Source organism: Rosa rugosa, chromosome 4 (genome assembly GCF_958449725.1).
Source record: "Rosa rugosa chromosome 4, drRosRugo1.1, whole genome shotgun sequence".
Taxonomy (NCBI): domain Eukaryota; kingdom Viridiplantae; phylum Streptophyta; class Magnoliopsida; order Rosales; family Rosaceae; genus Rosa; species Rosa rugosa.
The window spans coordinates 27,890,617-27,908,542 of NC_084823.1; the positions used below are offsets into that span (position 1 = coordinate 27,890,617).

Consider the following 17,926-nt stretch of genomic DNA (forward strand, 5'->3'; position numbering starts at 1 on the left):
GACAGATCAAAGACCCCACTTCTAACTGCTTCAATGGTTTAAAATGAGGCTGAGGAGCCATTAATTCTACCAGGGATTTTGTTGCTTAATGTAGAAATTTCATGATGGGATTTTTAAAGAACGTCTCTAAATTTCTAATGGTGAAGTTCTACTGAGATGAAATGACAATTCCAAGACCCCACTTCTTACTGCTTTAATAGTTTAACATGAAGCTGAGGAGCCATTGATTTGACCAGGGAATTTGTTGTTAATGTAGAAATTTCATGATAGGATTGGAGGAGACACACATGCACAGCATACATTCAGCAAATATAGGTACCTAATTTGCTAGACAAGTGGAACACACCAGAAGAAGCATTAATGAAAATCTGAAACAGTAAAGAAAATTCAGATGTTCTTCTCTTTAAAATACGGTTTATTACTTTATTTGACATAGAAGGCTAGAAGCTGTATGATCCAAGTACACAATGTGTACAAGAGACGCTGAAGAGTTTTGACGTACAATCCAGACAATTACATCATTTTACATATACATTACAGCACTGCAGTTTCAAGCTGTTCCATTATTGGACAACCCTTATTTATACATGTTAGTATTACTATGTTGCAACATTCCAAATGCTCCAACGAAAACCTTAGTTGGTGGCAATTTTTCTGCATCTGGGGATAGGAAAGGTTGATTAGAATAAAAGAGATATTTTCAGGAGGATAGAAAATCTCTGAAGCACCAACCAACAAGAAAGTAACTACAGTAAATACAGTGTGTTCATGTGCTGCCACAAATATTTCATCAATGCCAGATGTAAGCAGAAAACTTATATACTGTTGAAGGAATATCGACATGGTGTGTCTTATCAAACTAGGAGTAGTAATAGGAGAGAAGGTTCTAGAATTCCTAATCCTACTCGGATTAGTATTCCTTGTAACATTAGAATATGTACTTTGTAATCCCTATATATAGGGCTCATATTCTCAATAATATGATGATGATTCTCTCTTCAATCTCTCTTGATTTCTCTTTTCCTTAAACACGTTATCAGCACGAGCTTTAACCACAAACCCAAAAATCTTCTTCATCACCGCAGCTCCTAGCCCACGCTAGCCTCACCTGCGCGCCTGCCCCTGCAGCACCTACGCGCCCCTGCGTACGTATCCCTGCTGCCCCTGCAGCACCACTGCACGTCTGCTGCCCCTGCATCACCAACGCACACCAACTGCATCCTTCTCCTTTCCTGTGCACGTCCGTCTGCTTGCAAGCCCCAAAACGTCTATTTTGGAACCTCAGATCAAAATCCTTTCTTCATCAAAGTTGTTCGTCTCTGTCTCTTTCATCTGACCTCCGAATTTCAGCCTTATCGGAGTTGTTTTGAGACCGGTACACCAATCGAAGTGCAAGCTGTTCAGAAGAGAATCTGTTCCGAATTTCATCAAGTAAGTTTTAAGTTAAAGTTGCCGCTTTTGAAATTTAATTTCCTCCTTCTTTTTCTTCGGGGACTTGCAACCTCCCTTCTTCTACATCCCACCTTTCTTATAACGTGGGTTCGATTCTTGAGAAAGCGGAATCGTGGGGATTCACGCAATTAACGAACTAAGAGCGTTCGTAAGACTTCGGACTAAGAGCGTCCGTAAGCATCGATTTAACGAACTAAGAGCGTTCGTAAGCTACGGACTAAGAGCGTTCGTGAGCATATATTTTGACCATTTAAACATCATTGTTTCGGTCTAATCCAAATATTCTTGGAAATCGATTTCTTGGTAGCATTAAGACTCAGAAATCTTATATTAGTTTTCGTGGAAGCATTGACTCCGAAACTAATACGTTCTTGCTTTCCTTTCAGGATGTAAGACTTGAACGAGCTCGATTTTACTCCATTGAATTCTACGGGCACGGGATATTTATTTGCCTACAATCCAAGAGCCCTGTTCTAAAGGAACCGCTCAAGACTCACAAACTGAGATAGAAAATTCCAGGGCATTTACCCTGATGAAGCGCCACATGAAGATGGCCCTCCAGTTTGAGTACATGAATGAGGATAACGCTAACAACCTTTGGGTTGCGCCTAGTGAACGTTTTAGTAACATTCACAACTTTCCGAACATAGAAGCACGATGGAATAATATCTGCTTCACTATAACTTTGAAAGAGTTATGAAATATTGTTCGGAGGTTATCTGCATCATATTATTTATGCATGCTTGTGGAAAAACACAAAATAACAAATTGATTGAGAAAACCCTAATATGACCATAGGAGTCATGACGTTAAGGGTATAGGGTTGGACACCATGGCGCCATTTTTGGCCATGATTGCACTATTCCAACGCCATTGGTTCTAGGGACCATATGTATTGTGTCAATACACCTCAATCAAGAGAGCATCCTCTTCATGGTATTTTATGGAGCACCTGATCAATGGTAATATATCGAGCTATAAAAGACTTTAAATCTGGCGATGAAGATAGAATGCCGCAGATTTTTATTTAGAATAGTCTTTTAATTTCCAAGAATTATGTAATGGCAATTATGCCTTAATCAATAAAATGACTTATTGGATTCTCTCTTTTCCTCTAGGCGTACTCAATTAAGTATGATGTCTAGGAAAGTAATTGAGATTAGTGGTACTTAAGCGAGCTTTGCTCCACCGACATCTCTCTCTACTTCCCTGGTCATATTTAATTGGAATTACCGAACGAATTGAGTGACTACAATTTGTCTAATGTTTGATTTTACTTTGGATTAGATTATGGTCACGAAACTTTGATGTAATCATTGGCTATTATTAATAAAGTATCGATTTATTTTATCTCATGTCATGGACATATTTTTCGAACTTTATTACTTCAAAGATATATGAGCCAATGGTTTTCATGTGGAAACACATTGTGAGAATGGACAAGAGTTCCTTTGCATCACCTCTAATGACTACGGACATAAACGAGTATTAGAGAAACTTATGTGTCGATCTAGTGGGTTTTATGCAACCACTATTCGAGTAATTGAATCCAATCATGTTATATGATTTATGGGATTCTGACACATATAGGCTTTGGCATGACCGTCTGGGACACCCAGGTCGTGATATGATGATCCGTATATTAAAGACTTCACACGGACATCCATTCTTCAGAACGAAGAGAAGTAAAAACCAAAAATTGTTTCGAGGAGATGCACCTGCGCCTCACGGTGCCAAGACTGTGCAAGACCGGCCACTTAGGGCCGGCGCCGTCTACCCCCTACGGTAACAACATGGCATTGACGCCATGGATCATTGTTTGACTCCTCCTTCTACTTCTAAAGTCAATTGTGACTTCATGGCTAAACCAAAATCCTCATTGGTTGTCTATAAAGCCCATCATTCGTTCTGCAAAGCCTGCTCTTTAGCAAAATTAGGATCGAGACCATCCTATGCAAAGGACACTAAAGAAAATATACCATTCTTGCAAAGAATTCAAGGTGATATTTGTGGACCTATTCAACCACCATGCGGACCATTTCGATATTTTATGGTGTTGGTTGATGCATCGACACGCTGGTCATATGTCATGCTATTGTCCACTAGGAACGCTGCATTTGCTAAACTCCTAGCACAGATTATTAAGTTCAGGGCTCACCACCCTGATCATCCTATTAAGTCTATAAGGTTAGACATGGTCGCTAGGGCATTGGTAATGCGCACCAATCTCCCTATTTTTGCTTGGGGCTATGCAATATTGCATGCAGCTGTGCTTATTCGTTTGAGGCCTACTGCCACTCAACCCTTTTTTTGCGTCCCAGATGGTGACTGGGTATGAGCCTAATGTCTCACACTTACGCATATTTGGGTGTGCAGTTTATGTGCCAATTGCGCCGCCACAGCGCACCAAAATGGGTCTTCAACGACGATTAGTCGTTTATGTTGGATATGACTCTCCAACTATTGTCCGCTACATAGAACCCTTGACAGGCGATCTCTTTACCGCAAGATTTGCGGATTGTCACTTCGATGAGACAGTCTTCCCGTCGTTAGGGGGAGATAAGAACATCAATGTTCAACAGGAACGACAGGAATTGTCGTGGTCTGTCCTCACTCTGTCTCATCTTGATCCCCGAACCGCACAGTCCGAAATTGAAGTGCGGAGAATTCTCGATCTTCAGAACGTAGCAGAATCGATGCCTGATGCGTTTTCTGATATCGCAAAAGTGACAAGATCACACATACCTGCTGCAAACGTGCCTGCAAGGATTGATGTCCATAAAATCAGAGGACATGACGCCATCTCAAGGGCAATTGAGCATGGCGCCAACGTCCCCTCTCACAGTGATGGTGACGTTGTGGCTAGGCCCATGGCTCCTGCCAGGAAGCGCGGGAGGCCTATAGGTTCGATGGATTCTCGCCCAAGAAAGAAAGCGAGTTTGGCACAAAATAATCCATTAATCATCGATGTGAATAATCCATCTCATGAGAATATTCCGGATTATGGTTATGTCCGAGAGACATCATTGGGGGACGCTCCAATGTCAGAACCAACTCCAGAGAATAGAGAGATCTCCATAAATTACACTAGTGTACATGAGATGATGGATAGAAATTCTATGGCGATTGATGATGCATTTGCATATCATATTGCAAAAGGAATTATAGAATATGATGATATCGAACCTCGCTCTGTTGAAGAATGTCAACGAAGAGCGGATTGGCCTAAATGGAAAGATGCGATCCAGGTTGAATTGGATTCACTAACAAAGAGACAGGTATTTGGGCCTATAACGCAGACACCCCCAGATGTAAAACCTGTTGGCCATAAATGGGTCTTTGTTAGAAAGCGTAATGAGAAAAATGAGGTGGTTAGATATAAAGCCCGCCTCGTGGCGCAAGGTTTCTCACAACGCCCTGGAATCGACTACGAGGAGACATATCCTCCCGTAATGGACGTTATAAACGTTCCGCTACCTTGTCAGTTTGGTAGTTTCCGAAAAACTTGACATGCAGCTTATGGATGTGGTTACAGCATATCTCTATGGGGATCTAGATTCAGAGATATATATGAAGGTTCCAGATGGACTTCAATTACCCAAATCAAGTGGCTCTAAACCACGGAGCGCGTTTTCAATAAGATTAAAACGTTCACTATATGGATTAAAACAATCCGGACGGATGTGGTATAACCGTCTAAGTGACTACTTGATTGGGAAGGGATATATTAATAATGAGATATGCCCATGCGTGTTCATTAAAAGAACAAGTTCCGGATTTGCAATCGTAGCAGTTTATGTCGATGACATGAACCTAATTGGAACTCTAGATGAGTTGAAGGAAACTGCTAAATACTTGAAATCCGAATTTGAGATGAAAGATCTTGGGAAAACACGGTTTTGTCTCGGTTTAGAACTCGAGCACCGTAGTGATGGAATTTTGATCCATCAGTCTGCATATACTCAGAAAATTCTAAGGCGCTTTCATGAAGATAAAGCAAAGCCTGTGAGTACTCCCATGATTGGTCGTAGTCTTGAGCCCGGAAAAGATCCGTTTCGTCCAAAGGATGAGGACGAAGAACCATTAGAGGCCGAAGTGCCCTATTTAAGTGCAATAGGCGCATTATTGTACTTAGCTCAATGCACAAGACCAGACATCTCTTTTGCAGTGAACTTGTTAGCTCGACATAGCTCTGCGCCAACACGCCGCCATTGGATTGGTGTAAAGACAATCTTTCGATACCCAGGAGGTACGATTGATATGGGCCTATTTTATCCCTACAGAGAGAAGAGGAATGACGGAAGAATGGGATCGGACCCCATTAGGCATGGAGCCACCGTCCACCATGACAAAGTGGCCGGCCATATTGCCGCCAACGCCGCCACCAACACCAAGGGTGGCCGGCCTCACCCCATTCCCCTCCATCAAAATGACAATGATGTTTTGATGGGATTTGCTGATGCAGGGTACCTCTCTGACCCTCACAAAGGTCGCTTCCAAACGGGTTATGTCTTTACCATGGGAAGCACTGCGATATCTTGGAAGTCTACAAAGCAGACCCTTGTTGCTACTTCCTCAAATCATGCAGAGATTATTGCTCTACATGAAGCCGTGCGTGAATGCATATGGCTAAGGTCTATAATAAGACATATTCAAGGAAGTTGTGGTTTGAAGTCTACCACAGATAAACCTACATGCATTTATGAGGATAATGCAGCTTGTATTGAACAAATGAAGTTAGGTTTCATCAAGGGCGACAACACCAAGCATATATCGCCTAAGTTCTTTTATAATCAGCAACAACAATCACTTCTAAAGATTGAAGTGAATCAAATCCGATCAGAGGATAATGTAGCGGACTTATTCACTAAGTCGTTACCTAAATCCACCTTCGAGAAACATGTGAAGAACATCGGATTGAGAAAGTTATCCGAACTCCCACGATTGTAGCAATCAGGGGGAGATATCGACATCAGGGGGAGTTATGATGTCTACATGTTCGATCTCGAAGAGTGAAGGACGTGTTGTGCTCTTTTTGTCCTTCGACCAGGGTTATTTTTATCCCACAGGGTTTTTGTTACCTGACAAGGTTTTTAACGAGGCAACGGATGAAGCGTCACCACCAAGTTTGAAGCGGCACAAGGGGGAGTGTTGAAGGAATATCGACATAGTGTGCCTTATCAAACTAGGAGTAGTAATAGGAGAGAAGGTTCTAGAATTCCTAATCCTACTCGGATTAGTATTCCTTGTAACATTAGAATATGTACTTTGTAATCCCTATATATAGGGCTCCTATTCTCAATAATATGATGATGATTCTCTCTTCAATCTCTCTTGATTTCTCTTTTCCTTAAACATATACATGGTATAATCTACTCATTAGACAGAAGATATTACTTCATACCTTCAGCCAGAAGTAGCATCCGGCTGCTTATCTGGCCTAGCATCTATGAATGCTGGTATCTCATTGTATGCCTCATGCAACCTGGACAAAAGGGGGAGCTGGGTCTGTACAAACAATTGAAGAAAGAAACTCATCAAAGATGCAGATGGCAAAGACCGTAAAGTCCAAAAACCAGAGAAATAGTTGATTGATACTATCAGTATGAGCAATAGAAGGGGCTGTAAAAAGAAAAGGGGGAGAAAAAAAAGCAGCTAGTGGATATAAATATAGGAACATCCAAGAGCAGAAGCAAGGATAATAATTAAAGTCATACTGAAAGGGACCAAGACAATTTCAGTCTTTCATTTCATTATTGTTGACTAAAAAATATGAAAAAGATCCACTTGGCTCCTACAAGCCCAGTCAAATAAGGTATGAGGTTCACCCCACTCAACGCATCAATTACAGTATCTTTTCAGTAACTTTGCATCTTTGGTTCCACAAAATGTTATTAGCTGAAGTCAATAGGAGGGAAATTATGGTTATACAAGTATATAATTCAGTAATAAAGAAAAAGAAGTGGTAAAATTTCATTGTATAGTCCTGAAGCATACATTTATCACTGAATTAGCTACCATACAATCAACTTCTTGAAGCATGCCTGTTTGGTCAGCACACTATAACTAGTTAAATACATTTTTTTTTTTTTTTGTGTGTGTGGACTGTCATTCTATACAAACTTTTTTGGGACCAAATCTCTACAAAAACCTTTTCTTATGCTGAACCTACCACAGTATTATACCAACTGACAGGCCAGAATAAACTCCAACTCAATGTACAAAAGATGCAGTTGCCTATACATCATAAGGAAATATAGGACTGTAGCGAGAAGAAGTGCAAATGCACGAAGTGGTTGTTTGACACCTCAATTTTCGAGTGCTATGGAAAGCAAACGCAGAATATAGAAATTCCATAACATGATTGAAATATCAGAATAGTCAACATGGACCCATTCAATTCTCACTCAAAAGAACAGGAAAAGAAACGTGCCATGCCACAGAGATAAGTATCAATTTTACACTACTAGTTGAATAAAATCCCTTTATGTACATTTCCTATGGTTATAACTTTAACTGGCGCAAGAAATGAGCAGTACCATGTCTAGATTGAACCTTGTAAAAGATGCATCAATCTGGGGCGCCAGGAACAAATCTGCCTGCAAATATTTATCAAAATGTTACATAAATTTGAAGTTTCTCCAAACAAAGTAATTTCACACCAATTACAAAGTGACCATTCCATAGTGCAGCATGCAACTCAAGTACTGTAATCCAGAACCTCATTACCACATCGGTTGTTAAAGATAGATAAAGTTCTAGATGGTCTACTGGTACTGCGGTGTTCTGTTTCTTTAGAGAACAAAAAAATTGCATGAAATGGACATTTCAAATCTGTGATTATATTGCTAGGCAAAGGTCCTTGGTAATCTTAATTGTTAAATTTAGTTTGCATGCTTCTAAAAGTAGTGAAACCACAAGTCTAATTACTTTGAGAACATTGGATTTGCATGATTTTCTTCTATGGTTAGTAAGATATGATGTGAGCTAGATGTTAGGATTTAAGCAAATGTAGGAGGCCTACTGTTTATCTCCAGCCTAAATATATGCAAATTTTGTGAAATATATGCAAATGTTGTGTACTTTTTGGGTGAATTCAAAACCTCGGAAAAGCAAAAGACCAAAGCCCATGGATGAAAACTAGGCTTAGAGAACCAGTAAACTAGTTCCTTAGACCTGCCACATAAAAGATTTTCTGGTTTGGGGTTAAATGTGGTCAAAACGGTTCTTTTATTTTGCACTGACAAACTCGATCACTCCTTTTTTCATAAGATGGAGAAGAAGAAAAAAGAAGACAAAATTGATCAAACATACAAAAGAAACTTCATCTCCAATTGCATATCTTCCTGCATAGTTTTTCAGTAGATCTTCAAGTGCTGAAAGAAATACAAATAGTAGATATTAGACCTAAATTATTCATGAGAATAGGAATAGGGAGAATTTTTCGAACAGTACTTGAATTAAAGGTCACTGTGAATTAACGTTCCTGACTTTACACTAATTACACTTTGGTACCTGGACTATAAATCTCGACCCACTTTTGGTACACACTGTCAATAACTCCGTTCGCATATTTTGAAGAGTAAAGTTGTCACTTGACTATCCACTTTCAGAAAGTTAATTTTTTTAATAAAAAAAAATTGGTGGTGCGATCTTGACCGTAGATCCACCTTTGGAAAGTCTATTTTTCTTTTAAATAAAAAAGAAAATAAAATGTCTTGGCTTTGGGGTTTCTGGGTCGGGAAACCATGGATCAAAGATTTATCCAAATTGGAATTGGAATCAGAATCGGAAGAAAGAGAGAGGGAGTGGATGATGGCGTGGTGGACGAAGGAGAGATTGTGGGAGATGGAGTGGGAAGAGCGCTTCATGAGGACGATGGAGTCCGTGGAGTTGATGAGGTCCGTCACCAACCCAAACCCAAACCCAAACCCAAATAGAAAGAAGCTTCGGGTGATGCGGCTGAAATAGCCTCACAATTTAACCCTGCAAAATGTAGTTGTCAGTATAGGATAAGCAGGGATCGTTCAGTCCGGGGATTGTAGGGTACACCTACACAAAAAGGTCAATTAACAAATAAAAGAATAAAATGGGGGGTTTTGAAATTTGGTTTCTAATCTATTTCAAATAAAAATAAAACAAATAAAACTATCTACAATGATCGACTTCTTCACACTCAAATCAGAATTTTCAAACCATATCAACATGCAATGAATTGTCTCAATCTATACAACCTAAAATCGTGCCAACACTAAATATCAGAAATGAATTCGAAGTACAAGTCTGAAGAGACCGAGTACCACTTTAATTCTTCTTTTTAATCTCCTAAGTTAGGAAAAGTCTATAACTTAAAATATTTCATATAAAACATCACGTTAATACTGAAGAGCATCCGTCAACATTAAATATGAATCATTAAGTGCAATTAGAATTCTGAATCCAAACATGTATGCATCCATAAGAAGTTACAAACGCACAAACATGTAGCATATAATCTCGACCATTGTACATAGCCTTTACCACTTCAATTTATGCCCTAAAACGATTAGGTGAATCAGAACACAAATTTGGCTTTATTAACCTGCAGATTAACATCATAATTTAACCAAAATCATATGCTTAAAGATATAAAAGGATGGCACAAAATCAGATTATAGAGATATCATAAACAACTCAAGAACATAAAGAAATGAATTTGAAAATTACTAACATAAACTCATTCTTAACAAAAATCCAACTCCAATAACAAAGTTCATAAACGAAATCTGAAATTCAATACTAAAGAGTACGAAAACAGAAATAAGGGCCATGGATTACACTTTTTGATCTTCAAGGAAGCTTGGAGAACGTCAAGAGAACACAGGGCTTGACCTTCAAGAACACGAACAGCCTTGGAGAAGTCCTAAAGCTCTTCATGCCAAGAGGCTTTTTTTGAATATTTGGAGAGGGTTTTGGAGAGAAGAGAGCTAAGCTAATGAACTGAATTTTGCATGAAGAAGTGATGATTTTGGAGTAGAGAATGGCTGCTATTTATAGTGGAATTCTCATCTCTTATGATGCAATCATGGCCAATCATATAGAGGTGATTTCTCCTCCAAATTCCCTTGATTTTCTCATGAAAGAGTCTTGAATTTTCTGATCTCTTTTCCCCTTAATGACTCATTGTATATTCCTTGAATAGTGACCAGATACATCCCTTATTCATCTCCTTTAAATTGCACTAATTTCTTCTTCCAATTGTGCACATAATGAACTCCTACAATCAAGAAAAATCAGAATTTAATTAGCGTTATAATCAATAGAAAATAAGATAATTAGGAATAAATATTGACTATAAACACTCCATTTTATCTCCTCGAATTCTTCCTGATTTTTCCTTTAAGTTTTCCTCGAATTCATCACTCAAGAATTCTTAATTTGATGGACTCCTAAATTCTCTCTTTAATAGGAAAGTTCAAAGAAAGTTCCCTAAAACAAAATAGGAAATATTTCCTAAAATGAAAGAGGAAAGTTTCTAAAATGACTTGTCCTTATTTTACGATCATTTCTGCTATTTTTCACCTCTTTTCTGCATTTCCGTCCTTGAAGTACCTAAAAACAGAAATTATGTTGTAACTAGTAATTTTAAGAGAATAACTTAGCCAAATGAGGGAAAATACATATTAAAAACGTCACACTTTGTGCTCCTATCATCGGGAAGGTGGTCAATGCCAGTGACAAAGACGAAGAGCGACTCTGTTTCTCGAGGTGCGGCAGCGTGACAAAGACGGGTGAGTTCATGTTTTGTGCACAGGGGCCAAGCTATCAATTTGGAGATTCAAAGACTCAACCTTTTCTTCATTTGTTTATCTCCAATTTCAGCCTAGCTATCAATTCAGCTTTCTGGGTCAAGAAACCATGGATCGAAGATCAGAACTTTGAGAGAGAGAGAGAGAGAGAGAAGAAGAGGAATGAAGGAAGAAGAGAGAGAAAAATTGGGTCGGCCCGGTTGGAGGCTGGAGTGTGGTTGTGACGCAAGGCTCGGCCCGGAGAGGCTAGGGCGGCTGACAGCGACTTGGCTTGGAGGAATGACACATACGGTTTATTTGGGCTTCTGGGCAGTAGGTGAAGGCAAAGCTGAGGTTGCAGAAAGCAGGGAAATGAGATTAGAGCTGAGATTTGATCATGACCCCGAGAGAGAGAGAGAGAGTGTGTGTGTGTGTGTGTGAAAATACCAAACTACCCTTTACAAAATTAAATAATGACATGAGGTTAACGGAGTTATTGACGGTATGTACCAAAAGTGGGTCGAGATTTATAGTCTAGGTACCAAGTGTAATTAGTGTAAAGTTAGGAACGTTAATTAACAGTGACCTTTAGTTCAGGTACTGTTTGAAAAATTCTCCCGTAGGAATAAGTATATAGTAAGACTCCAACACTTGTGCTTGAGAAGCAAGACTGAGGAGAAAATATTACCATAATTCCTTTTTCATTTCATGGGCTAGAAAAAAAATATTAAATTCAAAAGTTATGGTTTACTGAATATTTCCTCTTCTTTTTTTTTGTTCTTATCTCTTTGGGAGGGGAATGTGGGACCATATGGATCAATAGTTTTTCCAAAGATTACCTGCAAAACCTTTCCCAATATGAACTTTAGCCCATTCAATTTTTGCATCTGGACTAACCCTTTCTTCTATATAATTCTGTAAATTGGAAAATCAACGAGCGAAATCAATGTTATTGATTAGATGATAATGATGATAATGCAACAAGAAGTGAACTCTTATAACAATGAAAGTGTTATAAAGTATAAACAAGCAAAAGCATCCAGCTAGTTACCAGTACTGCCAGATTCAGAAGGGGCTGTATGCTTGAGCAAACAATATTTGCAGCCTGCACATCATGAGAAGGACATGAAAATAACATTAATTAAGAGCTTTTTACCAATAACTACAAATAATCACATATATTTACCAAGAGCAGGCTCTGTTTTCTGGAATTCCGTGCGGCCTAAAATACTAATGGGTTGTTAGCCCATCGTAAACCTAATGAGAGAAAGAGTGCTCAAAGTTTAAACAAATTACGCAACATGCCATTAACACCAATATTATCCATTTCTCCCAAAATCAAAATCCTCTCTAGATCGATAAATCTAGGGCTCCGACGAAGCGACCAGAGAAGCTACACGGCGAAGGTAGGCAGAGAAGGTAGGCGGCGAAGCGAGGCGATGAAGCGATCAGAGAATCGAGGCGGCGAAGCGAGACGGTGAAGCTAGGCGCGCGGCGAAGCGATCGGAGAAGTGAGGTGGAGAAGCGATGTGGTGAAGCTAGGTGGAGAAGCAAGGCAGTAAAGAGATCGGATAAGCGAAGCGGTGAAGCGAGATGGTGAAGCTAGGCGGCAAAGCTAGACGGAGAAGCTATTTTTTGGTCTTGGCCTGCAAATCTACTGGCAAGGAACGCGGTGAAACTAGGGTTTGTTCTCAGCCTGCAAATCCACTGAAGACCAAGGTCAGTATCAATTAAGATGAGTTGCTAGGCAGCGAAACTTGATGTTATGTGACTGATGATGAATTGTATGAGCTTATTGAGAGTCAGTACCATTAAAATGCTTGCAATATGTGCAATCTATGATTATTGAGAGTCAGTAGCATTAAAATGCTGCAATATGTGAGATCTATGATTATATGGACCCTCTAAAGATCATTAACTTTAGTTTTTGAGGGCCAGTAGCTTTAGTTTATGAGATTTGCTTGTTTTGATGCAAAATTATGAGTTTTGTGACTCAATAGTACAAAATGAATTGTATGAGCTTTAGTTTCTGAGAGTCAGTAACCTTAGCTTCATGATTTCACTAACACTATGTTTATTGTCCTCAAACTTGTGTTAGAAGAATAGCTATTGGTTCTGGTTTTCGTAATTGAGTGTTTCAAATTGGTATGACGATGTTGCTGGAGCTTTGTAGAATAGAGAGGCTGATTCATTCTATTTCTTTTTTATCTTCATAATTGACATGCTCTGTTGGAGAATGGTGTTGTAAGTCAGTATGGTGTTACTTAGATAGATCTTAAAATGTTTGGATACATAATGGTGCCGAATTGTATTGAGTTTATGTTCCATAATGATTACTTTATTAACATGTCAAGATCATTCTTTGAGTGACATCTTTAAGTTTCTGATATGCAATGATGACATATGTGCCTCTCTGTATTTGATGGTTGATTTAAGAGGTTTGAGATTGTGAATGGTGTAACTGAAGTTAGAAAACTATGTGTATTGCTATTGAGGGTCAGTAACCCTACGTGTATTGCAGCCTCATTTGATGTTTATTTATGAGGATCAATAGCTTTAGCTTCATGAGGTATTCAACTCAATTCTATTATCGGTTCAGTTAAGCATGCATTTTTAAACAGGTTTCTTAGCTTTACTTTATGGGAAGGCCATTGCAATTGTGTCTACCTATAGGCTCTGTGGATATTTGATCTTATTATTACTGTTAGTATTGCTCTGTGAATATTTTCTTAATCAAACTGAGGGTCAATACACTACTGAGGGTCAGTACTCATATATTTGCATTTCTCATAATACACAGATTAATTGCAATGGCAAAGAGGATGATTGCTGCAATAGAGAAGGCCATTGCAATTGTGTCTACCTATAGGCTCTGTGGATATTTGATATTATTATTACTGTTAGTATTGCTTTGTGAATATTTTCTTAATCAAACTGAGGGTCGATCAGTACTCATATATTTGCATTTCTCATAATACACAGATTAATTGCAATGGCAAAGAGGATGGCTGCTGCAATAGACCAAGAGGATGTACCGACTGGAACAAAGAAGATAAGAGCACAGAGACCGGATTACATACAATATAAATGTAATCTGCATGCATTCTAGAGTTCTCGTTTTTTACTAAGTTTATTGAGGGTTAGTGGCTTTATACTATGAGACTTGATTTCCAATTTCTTTGTTTTTGTGGATGTGAGATACTTATCTTATACTATTCGGACCAGTAGCTGCTTTTGGGGATTCATCCGTGCTATTAGTGTGCTACTATCATTTAATAATGACATGATTCTTGTTTAATCCAGGAAGGAACAAAACAAAATTGAGGCCCACTTATCTTGAAGACTTGAACTAAGAAGAGACAAAAGGAAACTGACAAAAGTGTTTGGCTAGCATTACAAGGGTAATTTTGTAAAGTACTATTTGAAAGACTAACTTGAAGAGAAACGGAGTTACCTTGCAACGTTTAATTGAATGACCGCATGAATAAAAACAAAACACGGCCTGCGCATGGGCAATTTTAAAAAAAAAATGTATCTGATGGTAATTTGCTATTAAGAAGATACCTTCAAAAAGTTACAAACTGTGTATTCAAATTAGGATTTGGAGCAAAGCATAATGAATCGTCCAAAGCATTAGTAAACTCATATGAGATTCATAGTATATCATAAAACTGGAGCATGATACTACTGTCTAAACCGATTTGGCATCATTCAGCTGCCTATATTATGTATATTGCATTAAGCTCCAATACACACTATAAACTACCATCAATGTCATTTACACCCTGTTTAGGATTATACTATGTTAGTTACGGACTTAATTAAGATGATGCAGTTCTTGGTAAGCTATGCATACAAGTGTTGCCAAGTCAATAGGACAAAGAAAGAAACCATATTTTACTTTTGAATTCAACATATGACAATGGGGTTGTTGCAGCCATGAGAACATGAAAATCCAGTCACTTTGTAAGAAGCAGTGCAATTGACTTATCCATGCAAACAAGCAAAAGAATTTTAAGGAAAAGAAACGTTTTAGTTGACCAGGAGATTCAAGCTAGCCAGAAGGATTCAGAAAATTAGGAAACATGGGTTTTCAAATAAGCCAACAAGCAGCATTAGAAATAATAAGATCCTGTGGCATGCACAATTGCATGTAAAACTTTGACCTCACCATGATCACGATCATAACTTTGACTTCACATCAGAAAAACAGCCAAATCCATCCACAATAGTTGACAAAATCTTAATAAAAGGACCCCAATATCCTTGACACGAGACTGACCTGGAAGTTAATGGCCTTTCGCTGAAGGTCTTTAGGCAACAACGGATGTTGTTGGTACTTTTCTTCCAAATACTGCGAAATATGAGTAGATGCTAATGAAAACTGAATGCATATCCTATGCAGATTAAGGTAATGGAGAAAGAAGAACATACAGACTGACCAATAATATGGCAAATGAATCGGAAACAGCTATGTCCCCATCCACAAGCACCGGCACACAGCAGATAGGATTCAGCTTTCTAAACTCTGCCAGACAAAAAAACCCACCAGTACAGAATCAATTCAAAGCAGATACAACAGTCTTAGATATAGACATAATTTCAAAGTGGTGAGTTAAAGGAATGGGACTAACCAGGACTAAACTGTTCTCCCTTCAACAAGTTTACAGCTTTGTACTCGTATTTGAGCCCTATACATATACAAACCATAAGGTCAAGTTCAAATTCAAATTCAGATACCAATAATGAATTGAATGTACAAAAACTGGAGGAAAGGAAACACCTTTGAGGTTGAGGGCAATTCGGACACGGTAAGCACAAGAGCTCATGTAGTAGGAATACAATTTCAGTTGTTGATCGCCATTTTCGTCACTACCACTCGCCTAAAGACGCAAACTTTCAGTCTCAGTATCAATTTGTCCATATATTTCAAACCCAGAATTAATCCAAACTAGGAAGATAAGAATGACAAAGTTGAACTTGACTCACCATAAGGGATTATCCGATGACACAGAGGTTGGAGCAAAATCGCAAATGTGGGCTTTTGTTCTTTCGCTTATTTACACTAAATTAGTATCCGCCAGCATCATTGACGGTCCATTAATGAAATCGACTAGTAATTTAGAGTCTCCTTCAACTTAAATTGACTTGTAATCTGCTTTTATTGAGGCTTTCAGATCAGTTGGAAGTTAGTAGTTTAGCTCATAGGGCACTAGTAATACTACTATACTTCCTTGCTCCATTGATCAGAAGAAAGTCATTGATGTATCTGTTAAAGCTTGCAGCAGCAAAGGTATTATTTTTACTTGCTCATTACACCCTATATCTTAATTTTAAAGATTAAATACTGTTTAGTCTTTGTACTCCAAAATTTCGTACCAATAGATCCTTTCTGTTACTTTCCGTAAAAAAACTCCATTAAATTGCTGACGTGGCAGTAATTCCGCTGCAAAATGTCTATTATGCCCTCATTTTTTAAAAAAAAATTTATTTATTTATTTTTTTTTTTAAATTTATTCTTTTTTTTTTCCTTTCTTTTTATCCCTTCTCCTCTCTCTCTCTCTCTCCTCCATAAACCTCAACACAACCCCCTCCGTCCCCAACCCGAAGGCGCGTCTGAGCTAAGACCTTTCAATATTTTCAGAAAAAGAATATTTCTGAGACTCCTCACCTACCTAGCGACCCAAAGCCACCAAACCAACCCGACCCACCCGACTCACTCGCTAGTGCACCCATCACAACTTCAACCCCTTCGCCGATCCAATCGATTCCTGCAGCTCCGAAGGCGACTTCTTCTCCAACGCCGCCTCCGATTCCGACCATGACGTCAGCTGCTTCGTCATCGATCTCTGCGACCGTCGCACCTCCTCCGATCATCTCCCCAGCGACTGCGTCCTCGTCTCAGATCCGTTTGTGACCGAACTGGAGATCGAATGTGACGACGGCGATGATCTTGGGTCAAATCCCAATTTGGGGCTAGGGTTTGGGGCCGAGTCAAATTCTCAGGGCTTCGGCTCTGAATTCGGTGACTTTCTAGCTCCGCAAGGGCTTTGGGTTGTTGGGTTGGAGGCCGATTTGGATTCGGATAACGATGAATTCGAAAGCAATGAGGTCAGCGAGGGTATCAAGTTGATTTAATTGGGACAATATTTTCATGGAGGAGCAGAGAAATGCGTATGAGAATTGGATTGGATGGATTTGCAGAAAGTTTGATTCAAATGAAGTAAATGAGACTTGAGAGATGGCCATTGGAGAAGTGGGGAATTGGCGGTGGCGGTGGGGATTGGGGAATAGAGCTGTTTGGCTTGGGATTGAGATTTGATGGTACTGGGGTTTTTGAAGAAGGTTTTGAGCAAGGTTTGGATGGAGCTCATGGGTTGTTGATGGAATCGTTTTGGTTTTCTTTTCTTTTTGTCTAATCGATCTAGGTTTCTCCCATTGTTGCAGTTTTTTTTTTCTTTTTTATTTGGATTTGGTTCAAGAACATGTAAAATTTCTGGGTTTTGATGGCTGGGAGGTGGTTGTTCGGAGAGAGAAGAGGTTGGGGGTTTTGGAGAGAGGGTAAGCAGAAACTAAAAAATAGAGAAAAATTAAAAATTAAAAAAAAAAAAAGGAAAAAAGAAGAGAAAGTGAGGGTATAATAGAGTTTTTGCAGTGGAAGGATCGCCACATCAGTAATTGAACAACGTTTTTGGACAAGGAGTAAC

The 17,926-nt window shown here is 38.9% G+C and overlaps 1 protein-coding gene and 1 long non-coding RNA gene across 3 annotated transcripts; both read right to left on the bottom strand.

The window, feature by feature from the left end:
* Positions 1-281: 281 nt before the first annotated feature.
* LOC133707408 (glutathione S-transferase zeta class-like) lies at positions 282-16,469 on the bottom strand. 2 transcript variants are annotated; one of them, XM_062132978.1, is made up of 11 exons: positions 16,209-16,465; positions 16,003-16,102; positions 15,854-15,910; positions 15,662-15,747; positions 15,502-15,573; positions 12,271-12,324; positions 12,059-12,134; positions 8,767-8,828; positions 7,992-8,051; positions 6,857-6,960; positions 282-660 (listed from the first exon to the last, which is right to left on the bottom strand). In XM_062132978.1, exons 1-10 carry the CDS (start codon positions 16,209-16,211, stop codon positions 6,859-6,861), a joined length of 672 nt encoding a protein of 223 aa, XP_061988962.1. In that variant the 5' UTR covers positions 16,212-16,465; the 3' UTR covers positions 282-660; positions 6,857-6,858. The 2 variants fall into 2 exon arrangements, with proteins under 2 accessions (XP_061988962.1, XP_061988963.1); XM_062132979.1 differs by lacking the exon at positions 282-660 and adding an exon at positions 8,130-8,244 and having other exon boundaries at positions 6,866-6,960; positions 16,209-16,469.
* LOC133707409 (uncharacterized) lies at positions 10,135-12,036 on the bottom strand. Its single transcript, XR_009845110.1, has 2 exons — positions 11,112-12,036; positions 10,135-10,708 (listed from the first exon to the last, which is right to left on the bottom strand). It is a non-coding gene; the product is annotated as an uncharacterized LOC133707409 (long non-coding RNA).
* Positions 16,470-17,926: the final 1,457 nt, after the last annotated feature.